The sequence below is a fragment of the Oryzias melastigma genome, linkage group LG17 (genome assembly GCF_002922805.2).
Source record: "Oryzias melastigma strain HK-1 linkage group LG17, ASM292280v2, whole genome shotgun sequence".
Lineage (NCBI taxonomy): Eukaryota > Metazoa > Chordata > Actinopteri > Beloniformes > Adrianichthyidae > Oryzias > Oryzias melastigma.
In genome coordinates, this window is record NC_050528.1 from 17,787,424 (window position 1) to 17,803,305 (window position 15,882).

At 44.6% G+C, this 15,882-nt stretch overlaps 1 protein-coding gene across 1 annotated transcript; it reads left to right on the forward strand.

Moving 5' to 3' along the window:
- The first annotated feature begins 12,307 nt into the window (after positions 1-12,307).
- LOC112140599 (tripartite motif-containing protein 16-like) lies at positions 12,308-14,212 on the forward strand. Its single transcript, XM_024263593.2, has one exon. The coding sequence runs from the start codon at positions 12,308-12,310 to the stop codon at positions 13,961-13,963; it is 1,656 nt and encodes a 551-aa protein (XP_024119361.1). The 3' UTR covers positions 13,964-14,212.
- Positions 14,213-15,882: the final 1,670 nt, after the last annotated feature.

Here is a 15,882-nt window from a genome sequence, read left to right on the forward strand (position 1 = left end):
AGGCTACTTAAAACATGTGCAGATGAACTGTGGAGCGTTGTGCTCTACATGTTCAATCTGAGTCCGAGGCTGGGGAAAGTGCCACATCTGTGGAAGACATCCTGGGTGGTATCGGTACCAAAGACATCTCAGCCGACTGACTTCAAGGACTACAGACCGGCAGCGCTCTCATCTGATGGAGACGATGGAGAGGCTGGTGCTCACTCATCTTCCTCCAATGGTGAGTCAGTCAATGTACCCGCTGCAGTTCGCCAATCAACCAGGAATCTTCCTCCTGAACAGAGGTCTGTCACATCTGGACAAATCTGGGAGCACAGTGAGAGTCATGTTCTTTTACTTCTCCAGTTCTTTTAACACCATCCAACCATCACTCCTGTGGGGATAAGCTGCTAAATATTGGTGTGGGGGGAGTCCGGTTATGGCGGCTACGTAGGGAGGCGTGTTTAAACTGCTCTTCAAAGGCTATAACTAAAAATAAGGAAAACTTCTGTTCTCATATATCCATGAATGGATTTTTGGGGATATAATGAAAAAACCTGACAAAAGCACCAAAAAAGAAGGACAAAATGTCCAAGCAATCAAAACTGTTTGACTACAACCTCCATTGCGAGGCAGCTAAAGCCAGCAAGAGTATGGCAACGTCGGACGGTGAGAAGGAGAGGGAAGGCAGTCACAGAACAACGTGATGGAAGATAAACTTCTGGATTTAGAAGCCAGGTCTCACTTAAATAATCTGAGACTCGTGAATCTGCCCGAAGGCACTGAGGGAGAAGATGCATGCACCTTTCTGGAGAAATGGATACCCCAAATGCTGAAGAATGAGGTGTTGCGATCCTCTGTGGTTCTGGAAAGAGCACACAGATTGAACCAAGGAAGGATAAAACGTTCCGCCCCAGAACTATCATAATGAGGTTCCACAACTACAAGTATAAACAGGCATATCTTCAAGCAATGCGGGACAAGAAGGACATCTGCTATAAAGACAGGCAGGTTCGTTTTTATCCAGACTTAGCTACCGGCGTGCACCAGCTGAGGAAAAAATTTGACCCAGTCCGCGAAGAATTAAGAAAGATTGGTATTCGCCATGGAGTGGCTCATCCTGCAACCCTTCTGGTCACATACGAGAAAAAAGATTCATGCATTCAAGACACCTGGTGAGGCCAATGTGTTTCTCAAGAAAATCCAGGATGGTCCAGGAAGTGATCATCACAAGCAGTAACTATGACTCTACTGCAAATCCGATATTAAGTAACAAAGGTGCTTTTTTTCTGTTTTCAGACAAAGTGGGTTTTTGATTACAAGAGTATTACTCGTATGTTTGCGTTATATGTGCATTATTTAAAAGAATCTTATTTTCCTAAAAGGACAACATAAGTCAGCCACGTAACGAAACAGACACCTACACACATGGACAAAATTGTTGGTACCCCTCAGTTAAAGGACGACAAACCCACAATTCTCACTGAAATCACTCAAAACTTACAAAAGTAACAATAAACAAAAAAATTATTGAAAATTAAACAATCAAAATTAGCCATCACTTTTGAATTGTTGATTAACATAATTATTTAAAAAAACAAACTAATGAAACAGGCCTGGACAAAAATGACGGTACCTCAATGAAAGATTGAAAACTATTTGACCAGAGTGACATGATTAACTCAGGTGTGTCCTTTAATTGACATCACAGGTGTTTCCAAACTTATTATCAGTCAGTCTGCCTAGGTAAAGGGAGACAAGTAGTCACTCTGCTGTTTGGTGAAAAGGTGTGTACCACACTGAACATGGACAACAGAAAGCAAAGGAGAGAATTGTCCCAGGACATCCGAAAAAAAATTATAGACAAACATCTTAAAGGTAAAGGCTATGAGACCATCTCTAAACAGCTTGAAGTTCCTGTGACAACAGTGGCTCATATTATTCAGAAGTTCAAGACCCACGGGACAGTAGCCAACCTCCCTGGACGTGGCCGCAAGATGAAAAATGATGACAAATTGAAGAGACGGATCGTTCGAATTGTATCCAAAAAGCCCAGAACAACCTCCAAAGAAATTAAAGGTGAACTCCAAGGCCAAGGTACATCAGTGTAAGATCGCATCATTCGTCGTTGTTTGAGCCAAAGTGGACTTCATGGGAGACGACCAAGGAGGACACCACTGCTGAAAAGAAGTCATTAAAAAGACGAGACTGGAATTTGCAAAAATGCATGTTGACAAGCCACAAAGTTTCTAGGAGAATGTCCTTTGGACAGATGAGACTAAACTGGAGCTTTTTGGTAAGGCACATCAACTCTATGTTCATAGACTCAAAAACCAAGCATACGAAGAAAAGAACACTGTCCCTATGGTGAAACATGGAGGAGGCTCAGTAATGTTTTGGGGCTGCTTTGCTACATCTGGCACAGGGTGTCTTGAATGTGTGCAAGGTAGAATGAAATCTGAAGACTATCAAGGCATTCTGGAGAGAAATGTGCTGCCTAGTTTCAGAAAGCTTGGTCTCAGTCACAGGTCATGGGTCTTCCAACAGGACAACGATCCAAAACACACAGCCAAAAACACCCAGGAATGGCTGAGAGAAAAGCATTGGACTGTTCTAAAGTGGCCTTCCATGAGCCCAGATCTGAATCCCATTGAACATCTGTGGAAGGAGCTGAAACATTCCATTTGTAGAAGACACCCATCAAACCTGAGACAACTGGAGCAGTGTGCTCATGAGGCGTGGGCCAAAATACATGTTGACAGCTGCAGAACGCTCATTGACAAATACAGAAATCGTTTAATTGGGGCAGGAAGGAGCAGATCAGGATCAAAACAGGATCAGGCAAGCAGAGCAGGACTTGAACCAACAAGCTAGAAAGATGCAGAAAAACAGCAATCTTTCTGGCAGAGAACTGGTGGTGAGCAAAGCAATAAATAGGCAGGTGAACATGCACAGGCATGAGGGAGTCAACTTGGCTCCTCTTTCAGCCTCCTGAACTGACAAACAGAGAAAAACCACAAAAGAAGCAACAAGGACTCAGACTGTCACTTTGTTTTTTCCACAAAAAAAATTAAACAGAAATGTATCATAGTATTAATATGAGTGAACTTTATTCGACACAAACTAGGTTCTATGAGATGTTTCCATCTCAAAGAATTACATTTTTGAACTTTTGCAAATGTTTCTTTTTTTTTTATCCTGATGGATGATGGTCAATAATTACAGTTTTTATCTTGGATTTGATCTGTATTGTCATGTTTTTGCTGCTTAAAGCAGTTTTGAGCCTTTAGCCACCTTTACTTAATGAAAACTGCTTTTTGTAATAGTGAAAACGACCCTAAATCTGTTTTTTATCTATGACACTGAGAGATATGAATCCAGCTCTAGAACTAGATGACCTTCATCAACTGTCACTGACAATGAAACTTGCTGTTTAACCAAAGATCACAGTAAAATCAGGAGGTAAAGCAATAACAACATGGTACTTTTAACTCAGTGTTAAATAAGCAAGATAATGTAGCCACGAGGAAATCCAAGCCAGGGTCTCATTGTGCTGGTCCCTATGGCCCAGAAAAATATGGAGGGTTGTGTCAGGAAATAAATCTGACGTAACATCTTTGCCAAACCAAATATGCTAATCATGTTGAACCCCAATGAGGCAATTGATTTGTGCTATTGGGCTATATAAATAAAACTGAATTGAATCAAATCAGACCTATGATATCCCTACTCAGAGTGTGGGTTAACAACGAAGTAAGCAGCTCAGCCAAACCAAGCCAACAAAGGCAGCGGCCCGGATAGCATCAGTCCAGGCTACTTAAAACATGTGCAGATGAACTGTGGAGCGTTGTGCTCTACATGTTCAATCTGAGTCCGAGGCTGGGGAAAGTGCCACATCAGTGGAAGACATCCTGGGTGGTATCAGTACCAAAGACATCTCGGCCAACTGACTTCAAGGACTATAGACCGGCAGCGCTCTCATCTGATGGAGACGATGGAGAGGCTGGTGCTCACTCATCTTCCTCCAATGGTGAGTAAGTCAATGTACCCGCTGCAGTTCGCCAATCAACCAGGCATCTTCCTCCTGAACAGAGGTCTGTCACATCTGGACAAAGCTGGGAGCACAGTGAGAGTCATGTTCTTTTACTTCTCCAGTTCTTTCAACACCATCCAACCATCACTCCTGTGGGGATAAGCTGCTAAATATTGGTGTGGACCAACATGAACTTGCTTCTGTGAGACTCTAACCAAAGCTGCTCCCAGTGATCCAACTGGACATTTGCTGACCTCAGTCACTTTACTTTACACTTTCCTCTATGTCACTTTAAAATGTGTTTCTCAGTTACATAACGTATAACCACTGGTGCAATTTATTTTTGTATTTTTGTTCTCGCACTATAACTTTGTTTCTTTGTAAATATGTGACTTGTCTAATTTTTATGTACATACCATCCACCTCTGTTTCTATCTGTAATACTGCTGAAATACTGGAAGGTCAGAGAGAGTTACACTGTGTCAAAGTTTATGACAGGACGCCTAGAGAGGAACTGTGGCTTTGTATGAGGAAGTCTGGGTTAACAAAAATGTTTGTTAGAGCAATGCAGAACATGTATGAGGGCTGTAAGACAGACACTTTCCATTCACTTCACCGGTTGATTCTGGAAACAATGATATTGTCTCTGCCAAACATCCATCCATCCATCCATCTTCTTGACCGCTTCTTCCCTTTCGGGGTCGCGGGGTGCCGGAGCCTATCCCGGCTACTGATGGGCGAAGGCGGGGTACACCCTGGACAGGTCGCCAGTCTGTCGCAGGGCCTCAATCACACACATCCACTCTCACATTCACACCTAGGGGCAATTTAGAGTTACCAATTAACCTATGAAGCATGTTTTTGGACGGTGGGAGGAAGCCGGAGTCCCCGGTGAAAACCCACGCATGCACGGGGAGAACATGCAAACTCCACACAGAAAGGTCCCAGCCGGGATTCAAACCGGGGCCTTCTCGCTGTGAGGCAAGAGCGCTAACCACTGCGCCACCGTATAATTAAATATATTTATAAATAACTAAGTTAAATCAAATGAATCAATTAATGAATATGACTAAAGGAATCGCTTTCTAATCATATTACTCCATCTTCTTCTTCACCTTTTGGCCTATGCTATTTTGGGGACACCACAGCAAACCAGCTCCCACTGTTTCTCATCAGTGATTTGGCAGTTTTTACTGCCGGATGCCCTTTCTGACACAACCCTGTACTTGAGGGGCACAGGGACCCAAGTTAGACAGCAGCGTCAAGGGTCTTGCCTAAGGACCCAATCTGGATGGGGATCAGTGGACACCGAGGGGATTGAACCAAGGGCTCCTGCGTGCAAACCCTATACTTAGCCCATATTATCACCTTGTTGATATGAAATGTAGATGAATGAGAGCCAATATATATATTTTTATGAGTAATAAATAATTTTTCCACTGTATGTGTACATAGGCGTATTTTCCAATCATTTTTTTTTTTTACTAAATAACCAAATTTATTTGGTTAAGACTTGGTCGGCGCTCCCCGGAGGGCGACGTCGCGGAGCTCTCAGAGTGCACTTCTTTTGTTCTACTTTGTTTACTTTTCTCTTTTCCTTCTATCTTATCTCGAGTTAAATGGCTCTGGATGAAAAATTCACTTACGATCGAACGATCCTGCTAAAACTGAGGAAAAGCAGCAACTATGGAGTCCTCGACCCAGATGTGCTGGAAGCCTTCCCGGAGCTTAAAGGCAACGTGGAACGGCCGCTGGGCCGGCCTCCGACAGGGGGCTCTCAGGTAAACAACAGGCCAACACGAAGACGCGGCAGGCGGGGAGGAGCGGCCCGAAGGCTGCGGCGCCTAGCTAGAAACGGAAGGCTAGCTCTCCCGATCGTACTGTCTGCTAACGTCTAGTCACTGGAAAATAAGATGGACGAGATTCAAGCCCGGATTTCCACGCAAAGGAGCATGCAATATTGTTCCATTCTGTGCTTCTGTGAAACATGGCTGGGGGAGAGGACACCCGACGAGGCGGTCGCATTGGATGGCTACACGGTCTTCAGAACGGACCGACGTGCAGAGGAGAGCGGAAAGACTCGTGGAGGAGGAACGGCCGCCTTCGTGAAACAATCCTGGTGTACTGACTGTAAGATCATCTCAAAGTCATGCTCCGAGAACGTGGAATACATCACTTTAAAGCTAAGGCCATTTTATTTACCCAGAGAACTGCAGTGTATCATTGTGAGTGTTGTGTACATCCCCCCCTCTGCTAAAAAGGAGGCTGCACTGGGGGAGCTACATGACATGATCAGTGCACATGAAAACACGTATCCTGATGCAGCTTTTATCATCGCTGGAGATTTCAACCACTGCAACCTCAGGGAAACTATGCCAAAAATGCACCAATTTGTGAACTTTCCCACACGAGGAAATAAAATATTGGACCACTGCTACAGCAACGTTAAAAACGCCTTTTCTGCTGAGCCACAACCCCACTTTGGAAAGTCTGACCACTTAGCAATTCTGCTCAAACCGGTTTACAACAAAAGACTGAACTCAAAACCAGTTTCAGTCAGAACCATTAGCACCTGGACTGATAGCTCACAGGCCACTCTGCAGGGCTGCTTCGAGGCCACAGACTGGAGCACCTTCAAAGAGGCTACTAACGACCTGCATGAATATACGGAGACAATCAGCGATTACATCAGTTGGTGCACCTCCATCTGTGCACCCCCCAGGACAGTGCGCACGTTTCCCAACCAGAAGCCCTGGTTTAATGGAGATGTAAAGGAAAAAATGAAGAAAAAGAAGGAGGCCTTCAAGACTGGAGATCCAAGGGAATACAAGATAGCACGGTATGAGCTGCAGAAATCCATCAGAGCAGCGAAACGCGATTACTCCAGAAAAATTGAAGGCTACTACCTCAGCCACAACGCACGCAGCATGTGGCAGGGAATCCAGTCTGTCACAAACTACAAAAGAACACAGCAACCTCTGACCCCGCCGGACAAGACCCTTCCAGACAGCCTGAATGCCTTCTATGCCAGGTTTGATAGGCAGAACACAGACTCACCATCAAAGTTTCCCTGTATTCCCGGCGACACCCCCCTGCAGGTTACACAGACACAGGTGCTGAAGGCTCTGAAGAAGGTGAACCCCCACAAGGCAGCAGGACCTGATGGAGTGCATCCCAGGGTCCTGAAAACCTGTGGAGAACAGCTAGCCGGGGTGTATGCTGAAATCTTCAACACGTCCCTCTCCCAGGCTGTAGTACCCACCATATTCAAGACCTCCACCATCATCCCAGTTCCCAAGAGACCCGACACATCCACCCTGAACGACTTCAGGCCGGTGGCACTAACATCGATCCCTATGAAGTGCCTAGAAAAATTAGTCCTAGGTCACATCAACAGCATGGTCCCAGAAACAATTGACCCCCTCCAATTTGCGTATCGCCCCAACCGATCAGTGGACGATGCAGTAGCAATAACGCTCCACCACACCCTGCACCACCTGGAGAGCAGCAGAGCATATGCCAGGATGCTCTTCCTGGATTACAGCTCTGCATTCAATACCATCCACCCAGGCAGACTGGTCGAGAAACTGGCAGACCTCAAAGTCCCCACCCCCACCTGCAACTGGGTCCTGGACTTTCTAACCGACAGACCACAGACGGTGAGAATGGGAGCACGGCTGTCGGGTGAGCTCAGGGTCAGCACAGGAACCCCTCAGGGCTGCTGCCTCAGCCCCAAACTCTTCACTCTATATACACATGACTGTGTCTTTAGCCAGGACGGAACTGTCATCATCAAATATGCGGATGACACAACCATCCTGGGGCTCACCAAAGATGGAGACGAGTCAGCATACAGGATGACGTTCTGGTCTACGGTGAGGAAAATGACCTCATACTAAACACTGACAAGACGGTGGAAATAATACTGGACTTCAGGAAAAATCCTCCCCCTCTGCAGCCTCTACTCATCAGAGGAACTGAAGTGGAGAGGACAGACACCCACAAATTCTTGGGACTGCAAGTCTCAGCTGACCTAAGCTGGACCACCAACACCAAAGCCGTGGTGAAAAAAGCACAGCAAAGGCTTTATTTCCTCAGGCTGCTCAGGAAGGCAGGACTGCAACAAAGGCCCCTCACCCAGGCCTACAGTGGACTGATCGAGAGCGTCCTCACCGCAGGGATCACTGTGTGGTATGGAAACATCACACAGGCAGAGAGGAAAGCTCTGCAAAGAGTTATAAAAACTGCGGAGAGAATAACCAGGACAAAACTTCCTTCCATGGACTTCATCTACGAGCAGCGTTGCAGAAGAAGAGGAGAGGGAATCCTCAGAGACCCGCTCCACCCGGCTCACCCCCTGTTCAAACCCAAACGCTGCACATACAGCCTGAGACACAGAAGAGCGGACAGCATCATCACCCACAGAACCCGCTTCTTCATACAGCTTCTTCCCTGCTACAGTCAGACTGATGGCAAAAAAGCGATAACTGAAAATGTAACAAAAAAAAACTACCTCACTAAGACATTGATGTGAAATGTGCCTTCTCGAACTGGTCAATGTGCAATATTTCAGACTCTTCAAATGGCTCTTTTTGTACTTTTATTATTCTAATTTTTTATACTCTTTGTATTTTTGTTTATCATCCTATTGATGTAAATATTTTGTATTTATCCAACAGTGACTCTGAGAGCTCAGCACACTAATTCCAATATCCTCCAATGTACGTTGTTGCATACATGCCAAATAAAAGACCTTGAACCTTGAAATATATATGTGTATAGATATAAACTCATGTTGTTTGACTTGTTTTAGCATTATTCTTACTTTGATTGCTATAGCAGTCAGCAACCCTTTGTGGAAAGAGAGGGTGCTAGCCGCACAACTAAAAGGCAGGTCTCCAGAATTCACTGGAAGAGGCAGTAGCTAGTCTTTAAAATATATTTGTTAAAACACAAGGCACTAGGGTTGGGCACCGAAGTTCGGTTCCAAGTAGGAACCGTTATGATTTGCGCGGTTCTACCGAAACCGAAAGATGCGGCTGCAAACGGTGCCGGATTTCAGTTCCAAATTTCATTGAAGTTTCATTTGTCTGTGGACATGTCAATCACTTGTACTCCCTTCTGATTTTTTACGATTCAGCTTATCTATTTACTTTCTTGTGTTCGTGGGCGGGCTCATATAAAACCGCCGACAGCGCAAGCGCGCATCTAAAATGCCGAAGCTAAAGCGCTCGAAGGTCTGGCTGTATTTTACAGCAAAAACGGAAAATTCAGCCACGTGCAACCGATGCAGCAAGATTATCTCGTGTGGCAGAGGTAACACCTCAAATCTCAGCAAACATTTGACCACGCATGGGATTGCATTAAATGCAGAAAATTGCACGGTCTTTCACTGCTGGGGGGTGTAAAGCGTGAAGGAACACACTCTAGCACATCCTCCCGAGCTAGCATGAGCATTTTGGGTCAAGAAGAAGAAGAGCCCGGTGAGGAGGACCCAGGAAACATTGAGAGCAGGCATGACACATCCGCTGACGGAGACGATTTTGACAGCAACCTCGGTGGGCGGGACTTTCGCTGTGAATAGTGGAGTTTCCGCAATTTTTAAACAACGCTGGAGCCCCATCCCAAAATGAAACAATGAATCGTTTCCTCCTTGTTGGGCTGCTAATAGCAGAAAGCTCGGCTCGGCTCCGCCCACCACCACAGCGGGTCGTCATCATCTGCTGCGCTTTGCAGCCGTGTGATTGAGATTTATCTTCCGCCTTATTTTATTGAAATAAAATATTGCTTTTGCCCAAAAACAACTGCAAATAAATGCCACATTCCTGATTTAATTTAATAAAATGTCAGGCTAAATTTTCAAGGACGTTTAAGTTTATTTAAGACGGAGTTTTATGTTATGCTTTATATTACGTGCGCACAGCTGCACGGCAGGAGGGAGTCTGCGCTTGTTTGAAGCCGTTCTGCTTTGGATTTAGGAAGATAAAGGCATTATTTTTTATTACTGAAGTACCGCAATAAGCACCGAAGGGGAACCGAAACCGAAACCAAAGAACCGCGGTAGCACCGGAACCGCATCAGATCCCATCGGTGCCCAACCCTACAAGGCACTGGACCAAGCAGTAGCTTTTCTTATAAACTGGGCTGTGACAGCATAAGTAAAAACACAATTGTCCCTCAAATAAAACACAACATGCACAGTAAAAACAGGGAGAGGACAGCACAGCAAATGAAATCCCCACTCCTGTACAACACAGGGTTACTATTTAAAACTACTATATAAAAGGTCTACTAGGTTTTAAAAGTGCCAGGCTTTAAAATGGGTTAAAAACACCTCAGATAACTCGTAAAACAGATAAGAAAGAAAAAAATAAAAGCCAGCAGTGGAGATGGAAAAAAACATCGACCAGTCTAAAACCACATGGATTGGTCGTTTAAAGGCCTCGTGCAGTGGCAATTTTTTTTTTTTAATTTAGAAAGTCAATGGAACTTGGAAAACGAATCTGATAAAAATATTCACTTAAAATGATCCAGCGCGGTTTTATTGATCATTTTATGGTCGTGCACAGCTTTAAATTTGGGCGATAGGTGGTGATGGGCGGGGGCTGCGCGTGACGTCACCTCAGGGATCCCAGAGTGTAAACAACAATGGAGGACGGTTTAAGAAGCGACGTAGACCACGATTTAGCGGATATTTCTTTGGATGAAGGTGATGAGCCTTCATCAAACACGGGGATTTTAACGACACAGGGTTCGGAGGGTGTACAGCCCTACCAGTTTGAACCAGAGGTTTCCTCATGTGAGGATACAGGGGCTTCGGATGACGATGGTGAAAGCTCATACAGCGATGGCGCCGAGAAGACGATCAAACTTGACTATTTAGAGGAAGTAAAAGTCGTAACAAGGTTTCCGTAGGTGAACCTGCGGAAGGATCATTGCCGGAAAAGGAAACGGGTGGGCTCGCTCCCCCGCCGCCCTCTCGGCCTCCCTCGCCTGCGCGCAACTAACCCCCACCGGCCTCACGGCCCCGGGAGGGAGCAAAAACCCTTCGTGCGGGCTTGGCTGCCGGCGCCGGACAACCGTCCGCAAACCCACGGCCCCCCCCATGCCCGGCCCGGAGCCTCGGAACCGCAAACCCCCCTCAGCGCGGCGCGGCGGCCTCACCCTGGCCGTCCGGCGGGCGCCCGTCAGGTGCCCGTACACCCCCCGCGTTCCCCAAATCCACGGCAGTCCAAATTCTATTATGTTAAATAATTCCATGCCCAGAAAGTCATCACAACACTAGCGGATCTAGCTGTATGTTCCTGTACTGACGTCACACGACCTATGACCTACTTATCGGTGGCTGCCCAAAATCTGAGCGACCGCGCTATCTTTGAACGCTTGAAGAGAGCGCACGGGGCCGCGGGTGACAAAATAATTATACGGGGGTTCATTTGTGACATAAATACTAATGTTTTATTGCAGTTTAAGAAAAATCACGATTTTCACCGCACGAGGCCTTTAAAATCCCCTTCCTCCGCTCAGTCTTGTCAGTGTTTGCAAGTTCTCAAGTGATTACAATATCTTGCATAAGTGCCAAGGCTTCACCGGCATTGGTGCTGTGGGGCCATTATGATGAGAGGAGGGGCCCACACATGAACTGCACGTCTGACCTGATTGACAACTTGCGCAAATGTAATGTCAACATGTGGACGCAAGAGGTTTCATGCACTATCTGAGCTTTCCCGTGCTCCTCCGTGCCTCCATGGGACTCTATTTGGTTGTTGTGGCCACACAGGGTGACGTCAAACGTGAATTCTTCATTACTGTGCCTTGTATGCAGTTCCTAGCTGTTGCTTCAGAACTAATCTCCTTTTGGAGAGGGAAGCTAACCAACGCCCTCCTCCTAATGCCTTCTCCACTAAACTTGAAAGAACCCATTAACAATGCAATTCTCCAAGCTTTCTACTAAAGTCTTATTTGAATAAAATATTGCATTTTTTATGGTTTCTTCAAGTTTATTTGTGAAATTTAATTCAAAGGGTCTACATAACTCACCCTGAATGAGAGAAAATATCAGTCACCTCTACAAAGTATTTCAGTGTTTCATTTTGAGATTTCACCAACTTAAATAAACTCAAGTCAAATCCAGACCTTTGATCTCCTCTGTCGTGGTAGGTGTGACCAACTTCTGAGTGAGTGAGAATCTGATTGGCTGAATTCACAGAACACAACAGGGGAGATAGAAACCAGTCAACCTGGTTTATAAATGAGGAAGTGAAACTCACACAGTCTTTGTTTCTGAGAGGAGAAATGGCGCAGAGAGGAGTCGATCTGGATCAAGAAACCTTCAGCTGTTCCATCTGTCTGGATCTGCTGAAGGATCCGGTGACTATTCCCTGTGGACACAGCTACTGCATGAAGTGTATTCAAGAATTCTGGGATGAAGAGAATATCTACAGCTGTCCTCAATGTAGGAAGACCTTCACACCGAGACCTATTCTAGTGAAAAATTTTATGTTTGCAGCTTCAGTGGATCAGCTGAAGAAGACTGGACTCCAAGCTGCTCCTGCTGATCTCTGTTATGCTGGACCTGAAGATGTGTCCTGTGATGTCTGCTCTGGAAGAAAACTGAAAGCCATCAAGTCCTGTTTGTCCTGTCTGGCCTCTTACTGTGAGAAACACCTTCAACCTCATTTGGATGCAGCTGCATTAAAGAAACACAAGCTGGTGGAACCCTCCAAGAACCTGCAGGAGAACATCTGCTCCATTCATGATGAGGTGATGAAGATGTTCTGCCGTACTGATCAGAAGTGTATCTGTTATCTCTGCTCTGTGGATGAACATAGAGGACACGACACAGTCTCAGCTGCAGCAGAAAGGACTGAGAGGAAGGGAGATCTGGAGGAGAGTCAACAACAAATTCAGCAGAGAATCCAGGACAGAGAGAAAGAGGTGACGCTGCTTCAACAGGAGGTGGAGGCCATCAATCACTCTGCTGATCAAACAGTGAAGGACAGTGAGAAGATCTTCACTCAGATGATCCGTCTCATCCAGAAAAGAAGCTGTGATGTGAAGCAGCAGATCAGATCTCAGCAGCAAACTGAAGTGAGTCGAGTCAAAGATCTTCAGAAGGAGCTGGAGCAGGAGATCACTGAGCTGAAGAGGAGAGACGCTGAGCTGAAGAAGCTCTCACTCACAGAGGATCCCAGCCAGTTTCTGCTCAACTACCTCTCACTGCCACCACTCAGTGAGTCCACACACTCATCCAGCATCAATGTCCGTCCTCTGAGATACTTTGAGGATGTGACAGCAGCTGTGTCGGAGCTCAGAGACAAACTGCAGGAACTTCTGAGAGAGGAATGGACAAACATCTCACTGAAAGTTACTCGTGTGGATGTTTTACTGCCAGAACCAGAACCAAAGAGCAGAGCAGACTTCTTAAAATATTCATGTCAAATCACACTGGATCCAAACACAGCAAACAAACGACTGTTATTGTCAGAGGAGAACAGAAAGGTGATGTTTATGGAACAACCTCAGTCTTATTCTGATCATCCAGACAGATTTACTGAGTATTTTCAGGTTCTGAGTAGAGAGAGTCTGACTGAATGTTGTTACTGGGAGGTGGAGTGGAGAGGAAAAGTTGATGTATCAGTCGCATACAAGAACATCATGAGATCTGGAAATAAAAGTGGATTTGGTTTTAACGATCAATCATGGGTATTGAGTTGTTCTCCAGACAGTTTCTCATTTTACCACAACAGCATAAAAACCTCCATCTCAGCTCCTGGTTCCTCCAGAGTAGGAGTGTACCTGGATCACAGAGCAGGTGTTCTGTCCTTCTACAGCGTCTCTGAAAGCATGACTCTCCTCCACAGAGTCCAGACCACATTCACTCAGCCGCTCTATGCTGGAGTTTGGTTGTATAAAACTGGAGTCACAGCAGAGTTCTGTAAACTCAAATAGTTCCTGAAAGAAGTGAAATGTTTGTTTTTTGTGATTTATCTGCTTTCCATCATTTTGAACTAAACTTTTTAACAATTAATATTCTGTGGAGTTGTGTTTGTGTAAACTTTTTTGAGTAAAATCTGTTTGTTTTTTTGTCGTTTCTTTGAACTTTGGGATTTGACTGTTTGAATTCAAATTTCACACAAATGTTGTGTTTTTGTGTTGTTGTCTTGTTGTCTTGTGAACTGAAGGAAGCTGCAACAGAAATGGAATCAGTGACTTTACAATGAAATACTTTCTCTGTGTTTGTTCTACATAATATAAACAACCTGATTCTTTTGTCTTTATTCCAGAGCTGGAGTGAAATCTGATGAAGAAAAGTCCACATTTAGGACTTTAGGCCTTTAACTCTGTAACAGAAAACAAAGTTGCACTCATAGTCCATAGAAAACTATATCAATGGTAACAGTGCTTTACTGCCATCTACTGGATAAGAATAGAGTAAAAAATACTGAATAGTTTTTCAATAGTTTTTTTTTCAGTAGAACTGCATATTAAAAAATAATATGGTCCTTGCAGTCAGTAGACTGCTACTGCGGGCCACAATCACTTTTATGTCTCTGATATAGTTCATGGACCAACATCATAATGAACTCTATGGGTTAGGAATGGGATGGCTTTTGGTTATACTGTAGTGAATCTAGGAACTCTGTGGCCTCTCTTCTGTCCTGACTTCACACAGACTTACAGAAGCCAAAGAAGCTCTAAAAGCAGACACGTGCACATATAGGACACTAGGGCTGCTTGAGTATCTGCCCTTTTTGCATCTCAATAAAAACTACTTTTTTGTTTTAATGTGTTAAGTTTTGTTAGTGATACAACAAAAAAAGGGTAGCTACAAAATCTGTCCCTCAAGTATTCTATCATAGCCATTTTTCTCCGGGGCTTCTGAGCTGCTGCTTCTTTTTTGCTCCACTTCAGGGACATGGACAAGATTTGTGAGGGGCAAGGGCTCAAAGTCGGAAAAGGGCAACAAAAACACACATTTTTTTCTTTTCATTTCTTTTAAACAAAAGGGAAATTAAGTAAACTCTTGAAAAAGAGCTGTGTAGGTGAAATTGTCATTTTTATGTAAACAAATGATTGTCAACTGAAATTCATTGGGGCGGCTGTGGTGCAGCGAGAGGCCGCCTTGCCCGGCCATGTGTCGAAGTGTTCCTGGGCAAGACACTGAACCCCATATTGCCTCTGGTAGAAGGTTGGTGCCAGTGTTTGGCAGCAGAGCCGCTACCAGTGTGTGAGTGTGTGTGTGAATGGGTAAAGCGCTTTGGGTCTTCGAAAAAGGTAGAAAAGCCCTATATAAGTATATGCCATTGATATCATAGATTTGAAAGACATCTAAAGGAATAAAACACTAAAGTCTCTTTATTTTGACATTGTTCTCCAAACAATCAACACAAATCAAGTTTAGTACAAATTGTAATAATTTATAAACAGATTTTTTAAAAACCTTTATGCTCAAAATGCTGAAAATTGTTAATAACATAATGTTATGGTTAATGGTATTGAATCATAAGAAATTTGCCTCCAAGCAAACAATTCAGTCTTGCCTCATCAACCTCACTTGTATTGCTGTGTTTGTCGTACATTGTTACAACAAACTTGTCAAGGATGTTTTGGTCAACATCTGCAATGGTAGGTGGTATTGACTGAGCTTCCTGAAGACTGGGCTAACCTCAGGAGACACACACCCCGTGTTTGCCATGCAGTTACCTTGGCTTTACCTCGAAACAATAAGACAAATCACAACTAGTGAATGCATGAGAGAACAGTATGCCACTAGATTTCTCTGGACCGAGATTCTCTACCAGGTCATGAATGGGAAACCATGTGATGGACAAAATTCTGGCCAAATTCTACCCTCATCATTTCCAAAC